At 30.2% G+C, this 13,582-nt stretch overlaps 1 protein-coding gene across 2 annotated transcripts; it reads left to right on the top strand.

The window, feature by feature from the left end:
* Window positions 1-1,536: 1,536 nt before the first annotated feature.
* Window positions 1,537-13,153, top strand: LOC129920598 (ATP-binding cassette sub-family D member 1). 2 transcript variants are annotated; one of them, XM_056002001.1, is made up of 10 exons: window positions 1,537-2,297; window positions 7,691-8,554; window positions 8,618-8,716; window positions 8,786-8,925; window positions 9,002-9,174; window positions 9,238-9,418; window positions 9,480-10,167; window positions 10,242-10,331; window positions 10,390-10,515; window positions 10,788-13,153. In XM_056002001.1, exons 2-10 carry the CDS (start codon window positions 7,890-7,892, stop codon window positions 10,876-10,878), a joined length of 2,253 nt encoding a protein of 750 aa, XP_055857976.1. In that variant the 5' UTR covers window positions 1,537-2,297; window positions 7,691-7,889; the 3' UTR covers window positions 10,879-13,153. The 2 variants fall into 2 exon arrangements, with proteins under 2 accessions (XP_055857976.1, XP_055857975.1); XM_056002000.1 differs by having other exon boundaries at window positions 8,987-9,174.
* The last annotated feature ends 429 nt before the right edge of the window (window positions 13,154-13,582 follow it).

Raw genomic sequence — 13,582 nt, 5'->3', positions numbered from 1 at the left:
TTCTCAGCCTATTAGAACAATACAAAAAGCAGCAAGTAGATGGACGTTCAACTTATTTGCTTCAAAGGTCGTAAGACTCCGTCGAGTATGTTATGATTTACTAGCATATTGGTTATCAGAGCTTTCAATAAGCTTCGGATAGCTTTATGGTTTCTTTCCATTCCTTTGGCAAAGCGCTTAAGCTTTTTCTTCTTTTTTAATATACACTGCCGGTAAATAGAATAGGTTTACCCTATAAACCACAAATAACCAAATTGTTCACTTACATGAAATTAAAAAAAAAAAAAAATTACTGATGCATATTCAGGGATTTATATTAATACAATACATAAAAATAATTTATTGGAAGGCTTCAAAAAAATGTAATTTTTTCGATGGGTCAATAGGAATAAGTTTACTTGTCTTTTTTGGGGATATTAAAAGAAAATAACTAAATTATGAAAATTATCTATCGATAAAATTGGTTTTAATTGGATTTTTTTTTTCGAAATTATAATTTGATTCTTTTTTTTTTAATTTAAATTTTGTTCTCTAGATTTTTTCTTGTAAAAGGTATTTATAATTTGGGTTAAACTTCTTATTTATTTTTATTATGATGAATTATATTGATAACTGCAAAAATTGTCAGCCATCTACTATCTATTCCTGCAACTTAAGCATTCAATGAGAGAGTATTTTTAGTCATGAATATGAAGTGGCGAGATGAGAGGAATAGGGCTTCATTGAAATTAATCAAAAATGAGCTCTTAATTTATATGAATTTTGAATTTGAACGTTTAGAGTCATAAACATATTTTAAAAACAAAAAATTGTTGTGTACTGCAAGAAGCATACAAAATACATTTTCAAGACTTGAAATAAATGATAATCTTCTTTTTTCGTCTCTGTAATAAAATATACTCTATTCTTTCTTAAAAAAAGTTGGCAACCCTAGCCCTCACTCCTAGAATTCACCAACAAGTCATTTCCGGCCTTTATCACTACATTATGAAAATGTCAAAAGTTTCAGTGCACCACAAAGCCAAAACCACGAATCTGCATTTTTTGACATTTCCACTTTAATGCGTCAAAACTTTGAATTTTGCGTCAAAACTACAATTTTGCAGATTCGTGGTTTTGATGTTTTGCCCACTATAAATAGGCTAAAATTGATTTGGGGTCCTTACCTCCATAATATTGTGTTGTCACCAAAACTACGTGTATCTTTGTACCAAGATTAAGTTCGAACCGATTAAAGGAAGTGGGTCAAGATTTGATTAGATTGTTAGTTAGACTGTGACATTGTGTGACTCTGACTAAAAGCGTATTAATTATAAAAAGCTCTCCCTGTGAATCTATTATATTGACCTGTAGTGTAAGTCTGTCTTTGTTTTGTTATTTTTATGTTCAGCATTTTCCGCTTTGACATGTATCAATTCAATACTATCAAATGCCAGATTCAAGCACATACGAAACTTTTTTTTTTCCAGAGATATCTCTGGCTCTGCTTTTTTTTTTTTCTTCTATCAAATTAAACTTTTCACACTAAGCAACACATTTTTGAACTCTCAATACTCAGTGCAGTTGCTATTACGATTAAAAGTAGAAGTGTTTCATACACGTACCTCTTCTAATCTAACCTATATTTATTTTTCCATTTTGATTTCTTCAGATTTGTACAGTGTATATACAGTTTTTTGGCATCTCAATGAACGTATGAAGGGTGTGTTTGTTTTAAAAAAAAGCTTTGTTTTTGTTTATAATATTCTTCGTTGTTGTTTACAAGCATCTTTGTTCAAGCTGAAAAGAGTATTTTTTTTTTCATAGCTTTAACAACAATAATGGGCTTCCCCTTCTATACATTATAAATACAGTTTAAAGTGCGTCTATCTCTTAACTACACTTAGCTACTTTGTTTTTTTTTTCTAACGAGGTGATTTAGAGCGATCGAGTTCAACAACAAAAGTTACAAGTTTTGTGTAATATAGATTAAACCATGTCTTTTTGATAAACGCCTATAAAAATTAACAAAAAAAAACTTTAACGCCGTGAAAAAACTAAAAAAAAAATGGTTTCCAAGGATTTCAAAACTTATGGGTACCATACCAACGAACTTAATTATCAAGTTATTTTATTCTAACTATATTCAATAAAATTTGCCATGAGCCCATGATGAAAGGTGTGCAGTTGGTGAAGCAGTGTCGGTTATAAAAAAAAAAAAAAGCTCAGGGACAAATATTGTTTGGCTGCTGATGACACACTATGCATCGTCTCAACACGCTTGCTAGCTTTTCAAATTTAATTGGCAAATATACAAGGTAACATTAAATTAACTCAAATAAAATATGTTCAAAAAGTTTATGAGTTTATCTGAATCTGAACAAATTAAAGGAGTTATTTCTCCTGACTGTGATTATGTTGGTAGAAAATTTGTGTGTATCAAGTTTAGATTAAGCAAATTTATTATCTTTTAGATTACAAACAAATTTCATGAGAAATGTAGGTAGTAAGGTTGCCAAAGCTCTTAATAGTTTATTAAAGTTTAATCACAGAAAGGTTAGGAGAGGTTATTCTCTGTGCGTACCAACCAATACAATTCCTTGCTCTCTGTTAAAAAAAAAATAATCTTGATTCAGTTAATTTCGAATCAATTTTATTTACGTCAAAAAAATAAGTATAGTTTGAAAACATTTTATATCAATGTTTTGGGTAAATATCTTGACGAAAAGCATTTAACCATTAGTTTGATGATACAATTATATTATAAATATCAAGCCACTGGCAAGGTTACCGGTCATTTGTTTTAATATATTTTTTTTCATAAAGGTACGTTTTTTTTTTTTAAATATTTTTATTTTATATATTTAATTAGTTGTAGACATGAATGCATACAATTAGTTGAATGCGCAAGAGTTCACTCTTGAAAAGTGTTTTTTATTATAACACTACTCTTTGAACTCTGGTAGAACCTGAATTAAAAAGCCATGAGTTGCACTTGTCAAAACGACAAGTGCAAGAGAATACACCGCCGACAGATCTTTATGATTCACTTTAAAGTGGATTTCGTACAAAAAAGATGACATTAGCAGTGTTGCCATTGTTGAATGTTTGATATTTTTGAAACTTGCAAAAAAATGCACATATCTTTGTCGTACATAATACTTCTTGAAAACCTCTTCGGAGTCCGATATCAACTTAAATTCATTAGGTATTTAACAAAATCCATACCTCCACGATGAAAATGGATTTTGGGACTTAATTGATTTAATATCAACCATAACCATAAAAATAAAAAAAATTCAAAAATCATAGTGTTATACCTAATAAATTCTGAGGTAGGGATGGGAAAAACCGGCCGGTTTAAACCGATTTCTATTTTTTTAAACCGTTTCTTTTTTTTTCAAAAGAAACAAAAAAACTGAAAAAAAGTGTGAAACAAAAATAAATCCGAACGGAAAAAAAAACTGAAAATCCTCAAAAGAATTTAATTCTTTTCACTTATCACGCAACCTATAATGCCCCTCTTCTGTAACTTTTATCACTGGCGACAACATTTTTGAATAACTATAAAATCTATTTCATTCCATTAAAATAAAAGAATTTTTTTACAAAATCATATATTCTTAATTTATAATTTTGGAATTTGAAAAAAATTTGAAGGGTCCAGGGGAAAAATAGCACAAGTTCATTCCATTCCAACTCATTTCGAGAAAAAAACGCATTTTAAAATTTTGTTTTGCATACAATACTCCAGTCAAAGCGTCATTTGACCTTGCGATGAGAGGCACTGTCTGTTTTTATTTCATGGATCGATGGGGGTATATTTAAAAGGCTTAAACCCCATTTCTCACCACCTGATCATTCTTTTTAGCGGAGTTATTCACAAAAATGCATTTTTTGGGATATTTTACTTCTAAGCTAATATCTTTGCTCCAGATTATCGTAGACCAAAAAATAAACATACTTTCTCTTCCATATAATATTTTCTATCGTTGTATGTAATTTCATTGTATTTGAGTGAGTAAATATAAAATGGCAGCCATTTACAGTCAAATTCTTGTTGTTAAAAAACACATTTTTGTCATTATTTCGAAAAAAGCTTATATCATGATTGACATTTTTCTAACCTATTTTGTAGCCCTGTTCATGTCCTGCATTTTACAGAAAAAATGAGCTCTTTATCACCAAAGATGGCCGAGCTATTGATAAATGAACGCATGCAAAACCGGTGCGAAAACACCCAAAAATATCGTTTTTTGGGAATAACTCGACTTCAGAATGTCCTACGGCAAAAAATAAAGCAATGAATTGTTCGTTACAACATTTTCTATCAATTTAGTGCACAATCTTTTTGTTGAAACAAATAAAAAATAAGTAATATTAAGTCAAAGTCGTTTTTTTGTTTAGCAAACTCTTGCCTTATTATTTTGCAAACGGTGCGAGTATTGGCTAAGAAAATAAAATATTATTGTAGTCCTTTAAATTATCTACAATTTAAAAAAAAAATTAGCTCTCTACGACATGTGGACATGTGGACATGTGGAACCTTCATTTGCTTTATTTAAAAAAAAAAACATTTACAGAACAGGGGTAGGTACTCTTCGCTGTTGTTTTAACCACGATTTCCATTCTCTAGTCTCCACATCTTTGCATATACATAATTTAAAATAAAAATTTATTAGGTAATAGGGGATATGTATGAAAAGGTGTTTACCCTCAAAAAATTGCTAAAATTGTAGTAGGGACTAGGGGGCAACACTGAACAATAGCACCTTAACAACAAAACCAGAAAAATACCTCTGAGCACTCAATAGCTGTTTGTTGTTGTTAGTTAATATTTGGGAAATCCTACTGCGGATAGCTTTGCCAAGAAAACGCGCCTAATGTCAACTTGACTGAGCCAAAATCATTTCGTGGGGCTAGTTTTCCAGTTGAATCCTATTTTTTTTTCTTTTAAAACTGTCGCATGTCTTTTCAAATATTCAATTATGAATTTTTTGATGATTTAGATTGCATTTTTTGAGAGCAAAATCAGATTAGAAAAGGGAAAATGTCAAATGAAATCTGTTTATGTGCGGTATGAATGGTTTAATGGGATTTCGTAATCTGGTTGGTAAAATCTCGATAAACGGATAAGTCGATGCATTTCAAATTTGGTTTGGAGCGTTTTTTGGAGACTATTCATTATTAACGGTACCTACCATAGAATTTTTTTTTAAATCTTAAATTCTCAAAAGGTCTAATTCAATTTCAACGAAATTCAGATATGGCCGTATTAAGGAACAGTTTTTGAAAAATTTATTTTCAGGTAAAAAAAAAACCTATATCTCATCGGTGATTTATCAGGTCGTTATTCGAGGCATTTTTTTTTCGATGAATTCTTTCCGATGAATTGTCATTCGAGGAATTGCTATTTTCCTTATGAAACACTCTTGCTTAAAATTGATGTTTTTGATAATAATAAAGAAAGTTCTTACTCAAAAATACAATTTTGTGATTAAGACCTTCTTCAGACTTTGATACCACAAAGAATTGATAGTTGTTTATCGATTAATTGTTATTTTGGTTGTTTTCGATGAATAATTGTTATCCAAAGAATTGACATTCGAAAAATTGTTCTTCGATGAAATGTTTTTTTTTTTCGATGAATTGTGTTCGAAGAATTGCAATTCGAAGAAAAATGCTTTTCGATAAATTTTTATCAGAGCCTCAAATTACGTTCAGAAAATTATGTTACTAATGTTTCCTCATGGTGCCCATTGTTGATAGTTTGATCTCTTGCTAAAAAAAATTGGAGTTTATTGTATTTGATCTACGTTTGATTTATAATAGCTTAGAAACAATTTTATCAACTATATAAATTACAAAGTATCAAGTGATTAGCCATACCAGATTAGCTGATTGCTTGATTTATGTGCCCCCCGCTAAAAAGCAACAGAACATGTTTTGTTTTAATATCATTGATTAAAGAAAGGAATTCAAAAAACGAACAAAAAATTCTTATCCACTTGAACTTTGGTTCTAATGGCTTATACAAAATTTACAAACATAATATTATAATCTTTTTAAATTATAGAAATTTTTTTTATTTTCTTGTGGTTAATTGTCTTATCGGTATATAAATTTATATACATATTATCAAGTTTTAAATCAATTTTACTAACATTATATTCATAACTACTTTTTAATGACTATGCTATTATTTTTGTAATTGTTGTCTCGAAAGATTTTTGGTAAGAAAAAATAAAAATCTTAATTCCAAGCAATGCGTGATATGAGGTAGGAAAAAAAAGCAAACGAAACTTATTTAACAAAAAGATCAGTCAGCTGAATTCCATCAATTATATCGGCTTGATCTTATAACAATTAAAAAAGGAAAACAGCAATAGTACCTACATTTCTTCTCTTCCCACGTGGCTACACAGTGTGTGGTACAACATTGTTGGGAATATTTCATAAATAACCGAGATAAAATTTTTTTCTTAAGAAATCCGACTTTTTTTTAGGTAATTTTTCCATATTATTTAAGTTTTTGTATTCTGAAAGGTTCTGAAAGGGTACAAAACTTGAATAATATGGAAAAATTACCTCATAAAAAAGTCGGATTTCTTAAGAAAAAAAAATTTATCTCGGTTATTTATGGAATATTCCCAACAATGTTGTACCATTTTGAAAAGAAAATTGAACACACCAACTTTTAAGGCAACTTGCCGAAACATCGTTGTGCATTTTTTTTACACTACGGCTCATTGAATTAGAGTCATGTAAAATTTTGTAGTACTAAGTTGGGTAAAAAAGTAATATTTTCTTTAAAACTGATGCAGCTGATTTAAAATTTTTGAATGCATTTGATAGCAGGGTTATTCAAGGTTCCGTAACAAAAGAAAAAAATGAGAAAAATTAAGATTTGTAGTCACGGCACATGATAAATCGTCACAGGGTGACCATTTTTTCGACTTTTTTTCAAATGCCCATAACTCCCAAAATATATGGCTGCGATTTTTTTTATTATTTTTCTGATAACTGTCACCACCTACCCTATCTACCGTTTTCGTTTCGACGTTAACTTTTGGGACACCCTGTATATTTGGTGTCAATCGATAGATCATATAATGAAGAATAAGTCCACCAAATTTGAGCTCAATGCGACAAACAGTTTTAATTTTATGCAAGTTCAAATGAATCTAAAAGGGTGATTTTTTAGAAACTACCCACATTTTTCAAAAATCATTTTTACAAAAATGGTACCTGATAGAATTTTTCTGAAACCAGATTTAGATTCAGGAAAGTCTTATCTTTCATAATATCAAAAAATTATTTGAAGGAGAAAAAAAAAATTTAAATTTTGCAGACCAGTGTTATTAGTTTAACGTAGTGCAAGTTCAGGAAACGTTAGGGACTAAATATTTAGTCAACGTCATTTTCTGAACGGAAAAGTAGGTAGACGAATACATCGAGCTAACAAATCAGAGACAACTTATAGTCCCTAACGTTTCTGAACTTGCAGATTTATCTACACAGTATTAAAAAATTAAAGTTCAGTAATTATTCAATCAAATAATGGTACAATCAAAAATTCACTGCCTTCCTATATACCCTAACTATTTATAATTTATTTCTTGTAAAATATAAAATATATTTAAAATATTTTTACTGATAACAATAAAAGACTTTGCAATGACCTATTTGTATTCACTTGTTTTCTCTGCAGTTCTATCTCCTCTTCATGTACATTATTTATAAATTAGAAAAAAAAAGGTTCAAGAAAGTTATGTAATTCTATAGAAAACCAAAATCAGTCCTAAATGAAAGACATTTGTAAATAAACACTTAAAAAAGATACAAAAACATTGTTCTCTTGATCGAATCGAGAGAAATTCCTACAAAGAAAAAAAAAAAACAAAACGGCTATGGCAGTTTTATCAAAATACTACGACCAAGTAGTCCAAAAATATGAAAAACTTGGTTATACTGCTCACGGATTTAGCCAAGCTATCGTTGGTGCTGCCATTATTGCATATACTGTAAAAGTGGCATATCCACTTATAAAAAAAAATGTTCCCGATCAAGTTCAGCCAAGTGAAAATACTCTCAAAAGTGAAAAACCTGTCAATGGAAAATGCAAAGAGAACAACAATAACAACAACAGCAACACAGCCAAGTTAAAACCACCAAATCATGAAACAACAACAATATTTCCAAATGACGATGAAGCTAAAATTGCTGAAGCTGAAAAGCTACTTCTAGCATCAAAAAAGAAAGAAAACCAAGAGGTTCAACCAGGATTAAATTTGGAATTTTTAGCTCAACTGCAACAGTTACTAAAAGTTATGATCCCAAGACCATTTTGCTATGAAACTTGTTTGCTTGGAATACATACCGTCTGCTTGGTGTCACGAACTTTTCTCAGTATTTATGTAGCATCTCTAGAAGGTGCCATAGTGAAATTTATAGTACGTAAAGATGTCAAGCAATTTGCAGTAATGCTCATGAAATGGTTTGGAATTGCAATACCTGCTACATTTATCAACTCAATGATAAGGTACCTCGAAAACAAACTAGCCTTGGCTTTTAGGTGAGTACCAAAATATTCTTTCGTTACATAAAAAAAGTTTTCTTATTTGACTAATTTTTTTAGAACAAGACTTGTGAGGCATTCATACCGTTTGTATTTCAAAAACCAAAACTACTATCGAGTATCAAATTTGGATGGCAGAATTGAAAATGCAGATCATAGGTAAGATGTAGTTCTTAAAAACCCATTCCCCGTTTTCATATTATATTAACAATTTATTTTCAATACTAGATTAACTGAAGACATTGCAGTATTTGCAAGTTCAGTTGCACACCTTTACAGCAGTTTGACAAAACCATGTTTTGACTTAATGCTCATTGGATTTGCGTTGATGCGATCCTCACAGAAAATGAAGGCTAATATCTTTTCTGGTACGCACGTTTAATACTTTTTATAATATTTATCAACTACCCACTACTTCATTTAATTTAGTAATGTTTTTGACAGGGCCAGCCTTTTCGATATCTATTATTGCTCTGACTGCTCACATCCTACGAATAGTATCACCTAAATTCGGCCAGCTGGTTGCCGAAGAGGCAAATCGCTATGGATATTTGCGACATATTCATTCGCGAATTATAACAAATGCCGAAGAAATTGCATTCTATGGTGGGCATAAGGCAAGATAGTTTTGAATTTATTACCCAAAATGTATTTTGAATATTTTTTTTTTTTTCAAATAGGTTGAGTTATCACAACTTCGTCAAGCCTACAACCGTTTGGTAAATCAAATGAATGCAATTTTCACCCAAAAATTGTGGTTTGTAATGCTAGAACAGTTTTTTATGAAATACGTCTGGTCTGGTACCGGAATGGTGATGGTATCTTTGCCCATACTTACTTCTTTATCTAAACCTAAAATTGGTAGGTTTACACCTCACACTTTCATAAATTAATAATTTGTTCAAGATTTATTTATTTTTAGATCCCAGTGGTAATATGACCATCATTGAAAGCTCAGTTAGTGAGCGAACGCAGTACCTGACAACAGCAAGGAATCTTCTTATTTCTGCTGCTGATGCTATCGAGCGTTTAATGTCATCGTATAAAGAAATAAATGCACTAGCTGGCTACACACATCGAGTGGCTGGAATGCTTCAAGTGTTTGAAGAAACAGCACAGGGCATTTACAGTAAGGCCACTGTGACTGTTGATCCGCAAAATGAAGCATATGGCGTTGTAGAGTACCAAAATAACCGTCCTATACCTAAGGGAAAAATCATTTACACAGATAGCGAACAAATGTCCATAATGTTGAACAAGGTACCTGTTGTTACGCCTAATTGTGACGTAGTAGTGCCAAGTTTGACCCTTCGAATTGATCCCGGAATGCATTTGCTTATTACTGGTCCAAATGGTTGTGGTAAATCCAGTTTGTTCCGCATATTGAGTGGATTATGGCCAATTTATGCTGGCGAATTACATATACCACGGCCGATTGAGGGCAAGCCTTGTATGTTCTATATACCACAGAGACCGTATATGTCAATTGGTAGTTTGTGTGATCAAATTATCTATCCAGAAAGCCGGGAAGATATGATTAGAAAAGGTGTTACTGAAGATCAATTGAATAATATTTTGAAAATGGTTAGCTTGGAACATATTGCCCAAAGGTACATAACGTACATTTCTTGTTGCTTTTTATATAATTTAGTTATTTTTTTTTTTAATTCTATTGATATAAAAGGGATAGTTTTGATAAAGTTCGAGATTGGAAAGATATTTTATCAGGAGGTGAAAAACAGCGTATGGCTGTAGCCCGACTTTTTTATCATAAGTAAGTTAATTTTGTCAATTAAAATGAACTACATAATTAAAGTTGTCACATCTATTAGACCAAAATATGCCCTTCTTGATGAATGTACTAGTGCTGTTTCAATTGATGTTGAGAGTTCTATCTATGAAATTGCAAAAAACATGGGAATAACTTTATTAACGATCACTCATCGCCCTACTTTGTGGTAAGAAAATTTTATTATTATCTTAAAGCTTTCCAAAACTATCTATCAACGTTATTGTGATTTACAATTATCAATCGTTAGTTGATAAATATTGAAATTTGGGATTTTTAAACCTAATTTATAGAACTTTTAAATGGAATTTTGTAATTAGATTTCAAAATCTCAATTAAATAATAAGATATCGAAATTTAATTTTTATCAACTATCGATTGATAGTTGCAAGTCGCAATAAGGGTGTATATTTTTTTTTAAATTGTTGTTTTCTTTGACAGGCGTTTCCACACTCATATACTTGAATTTAATGGACAGGGCAGTTGGACATTTCGTCAAATGGAATCAAGTGAAGAGCAAAAACAACATTAGTTCAAAATTTGTTGTGTTCATGGGAGCAAATTGGTTATATTTTTTAATGTAAACCAAACCTTCCATACAGTGATATCAAAAAAAAAACATATATACAATTCGATAAACCTTTTAACAAAAAAAAAAAACTATTGATAATAATTATAGGTATTATTAATTAGAGTTAACACTTAAAAAATATTTTCACAAAACACAAAAGGTTTTTTATTTGTATGTATGTAGTTAAAATAAATCAAAACTGACCCACCTGATTATGAGTGCCCTGCCCACTAGAACCTATTTCACAGATCATACATAAATACATCACATATAACAATGGTTTTCAAAAAATAGGTCATATTCATAATTGTTATTTAACTTGAACTGGAGTTTATCCAATGCAATTCAAATTGGATAAACTCGAGTTTTTCTTAAAAGTAGCTTAAACAGTAGGGGTATTCATGAAACCATGTAAAAGTGGTAAAATGGTAAATTTCCATATTTACCATTTTACCACATTTACCATTTTTAACGAGCTGTCAAAATTTTCCCGCACACTTTTGTGTAGTAAAGTTTACTATCTGAATCTGGTAAATGTGGAAAACTTTTGATGTTGAATTTTGACGATAAAATAAACTAAAATGACTTAAAACTGAAAAAATATTTTTTAAATACTATATTTTCAGTTTCTAGTTACAAATAGACATCAAATAAGCCGCCGCCACATTTATACATTTTGATTTTAGGGGCGTTCATAACGCGTGTTTGGTAAACTTTTCCATTTTGTGATGCGGTTAAGTTTACAATGCTTCATGAATACGCCAACCCTAGTGTCTATACGTCGCCTATTTTTGTTGTTTTGTTTTTTTGGTCGCATATTATATGTACTTAAATGAAATATTTCCAATAAGGTTCTTGAACAGATCTATTTAATTTGTTTAGTTCTGTTCGACGAGAAAATAGTTAAATCAGATCAGGATAGGACAGAACAGTTTCATGAGAAATGTCAGAACAGAAAACAACAACTAACACATTTGACATTTCTCACGAATCTATTCCAATTGAAAAGCAAGAGCAGAAAATTCTGTTCTTAACTGTTAAACACAGCGTCAATAAACAGCAAATTAGAACAGTTCAGAACAGAAAAATCATTTACCAATGAAGGAATCAGGCAAAAAAAATTACTTTGCAAATTCATGTATGTTTCAGGGGGAAATGTTCCAGTTAAACACATAAGGTTTGTTCGTTGTGAGCTCTAGGGCACTCTTTGTAGCTCCTCCTCTGTGTTCGATGTTCGCTCTGAACGCATCCTGGAAAACTCTAGGTATTTTGTCAGAGCGCGGAATTCAGAGTTATCAAAATCAAATCAGCTGTTGCCATTTAAGCCTAGTATACAGTTCTTCTTCTAAAAAAAACCAATGCATTTCTTATGGGAGAGATTTTTTTAGATTTTTTCCGAAAAAAAATATTTTTTAACTCAACCAAAATCGAAAAAAAATTTATATTCACCACGACTTTTTTTCTCGCAAAACAATGTGCAGCCCATTACTTTTGCGGAAAAAACTTACAACTGTCATCTGTTTACCACAGATATTTTTTTTTTTCAAGAAAAAAAAAATTTTTCTTAACGACTTATTTTTTTTTATCACAAAGAACTGTATACTAGGCTTTAAGAAAAAAAAAATTGTTTGGAGTGCGAAAAGTGATTTGTTGTTTGTGGATACAAAATTTGTGTGGTAAATATGAGATTTTTCACGAAATAAGAAACTAAATAAAGTAAAAAATGTCAAAACAGAAATCAGCTGATGACACAAGAGCTCTGAGGTGTTCGATGTAAAATAAAACCCGAGAAACTTTTATTTTTTTTTGACAGTTGATTGACATGACTCAGAGTGCCCTGGAGCGGGAAAAAAACGAACATACCTATTATTTTGCTATCAACAAAAACAATAAAATATATTTAAGAAAGATGTAAAAATTAGTGAATGTAAATTAAATATGTGATGTTTGTAAATAGTGTATGATCTGTCAAATATGCAGACAAATGTTATTGAACATCCAAAACAAAACTCAGAATGTTTCATAATAATAGGTAAATATTATGTTTTGTTTTTTTTTTTTTTTGTAAATTTGTAATTCAAATTTGTTGAGACCTATTCTGTTGTTACTGTAATCTACTGTATAGAATTTGAAAAAAAGAAAAAGCAAAATTATATCGGTATTCAATTTGGGAGATTGTAGGTATATGTATATTTATTATCATTTTGTATTAAAAATAAATAATATTGAAATTAAATAGATTTTTTTCACATTTTGTGCATTTTTATGTGTTTCATCTTTTTTTAGGTGTTTAAAAATATTACATCAAATATCACAATAAAAGGCCTAAAATGGCTCCCCTAACGTCTTAAAAATCAAAATTTTATTTTTCAAGAGGTTGGTAATTTGAAAAAAGTTTTTTTTTATCATAATTTTTGAAGTGATGTAATTTGTTGGAATTGGTTATTTGAGAAAGTACTAAAAAAAGTACCTCGCACACCATTTTATATTTTTTGTTACTTTTGAAAAAAGTTTGGATAGATTATACTAAGCATGTAGTTTTTCTAGGTTCTCATACGCAAAAAAAAAATTGTTTTTACACTTCAAAAAATATTTCTATTTGTTTGGTTTTTAAGGTGAAATAAAACAAATCAACTTAAGCTTCTAAGCAATAATGATATATGGA

This window comes from Episyrphus balteatus, chromosome X (genome assembly GCF_945859705.1).
Source record: "Episyrphus balteatus chromosome X, idEpiBalt1.1, whole genome shotgun sequence".
NCBI lineage: Eukaryota > Metazoa > Arthropoda > Insecta > Diptera > Syrphidae > Episyrphus > Episyrphus balteatus.
This window is presented reverse-complemented; position numbering and strand designations above follow the sequence as displayed.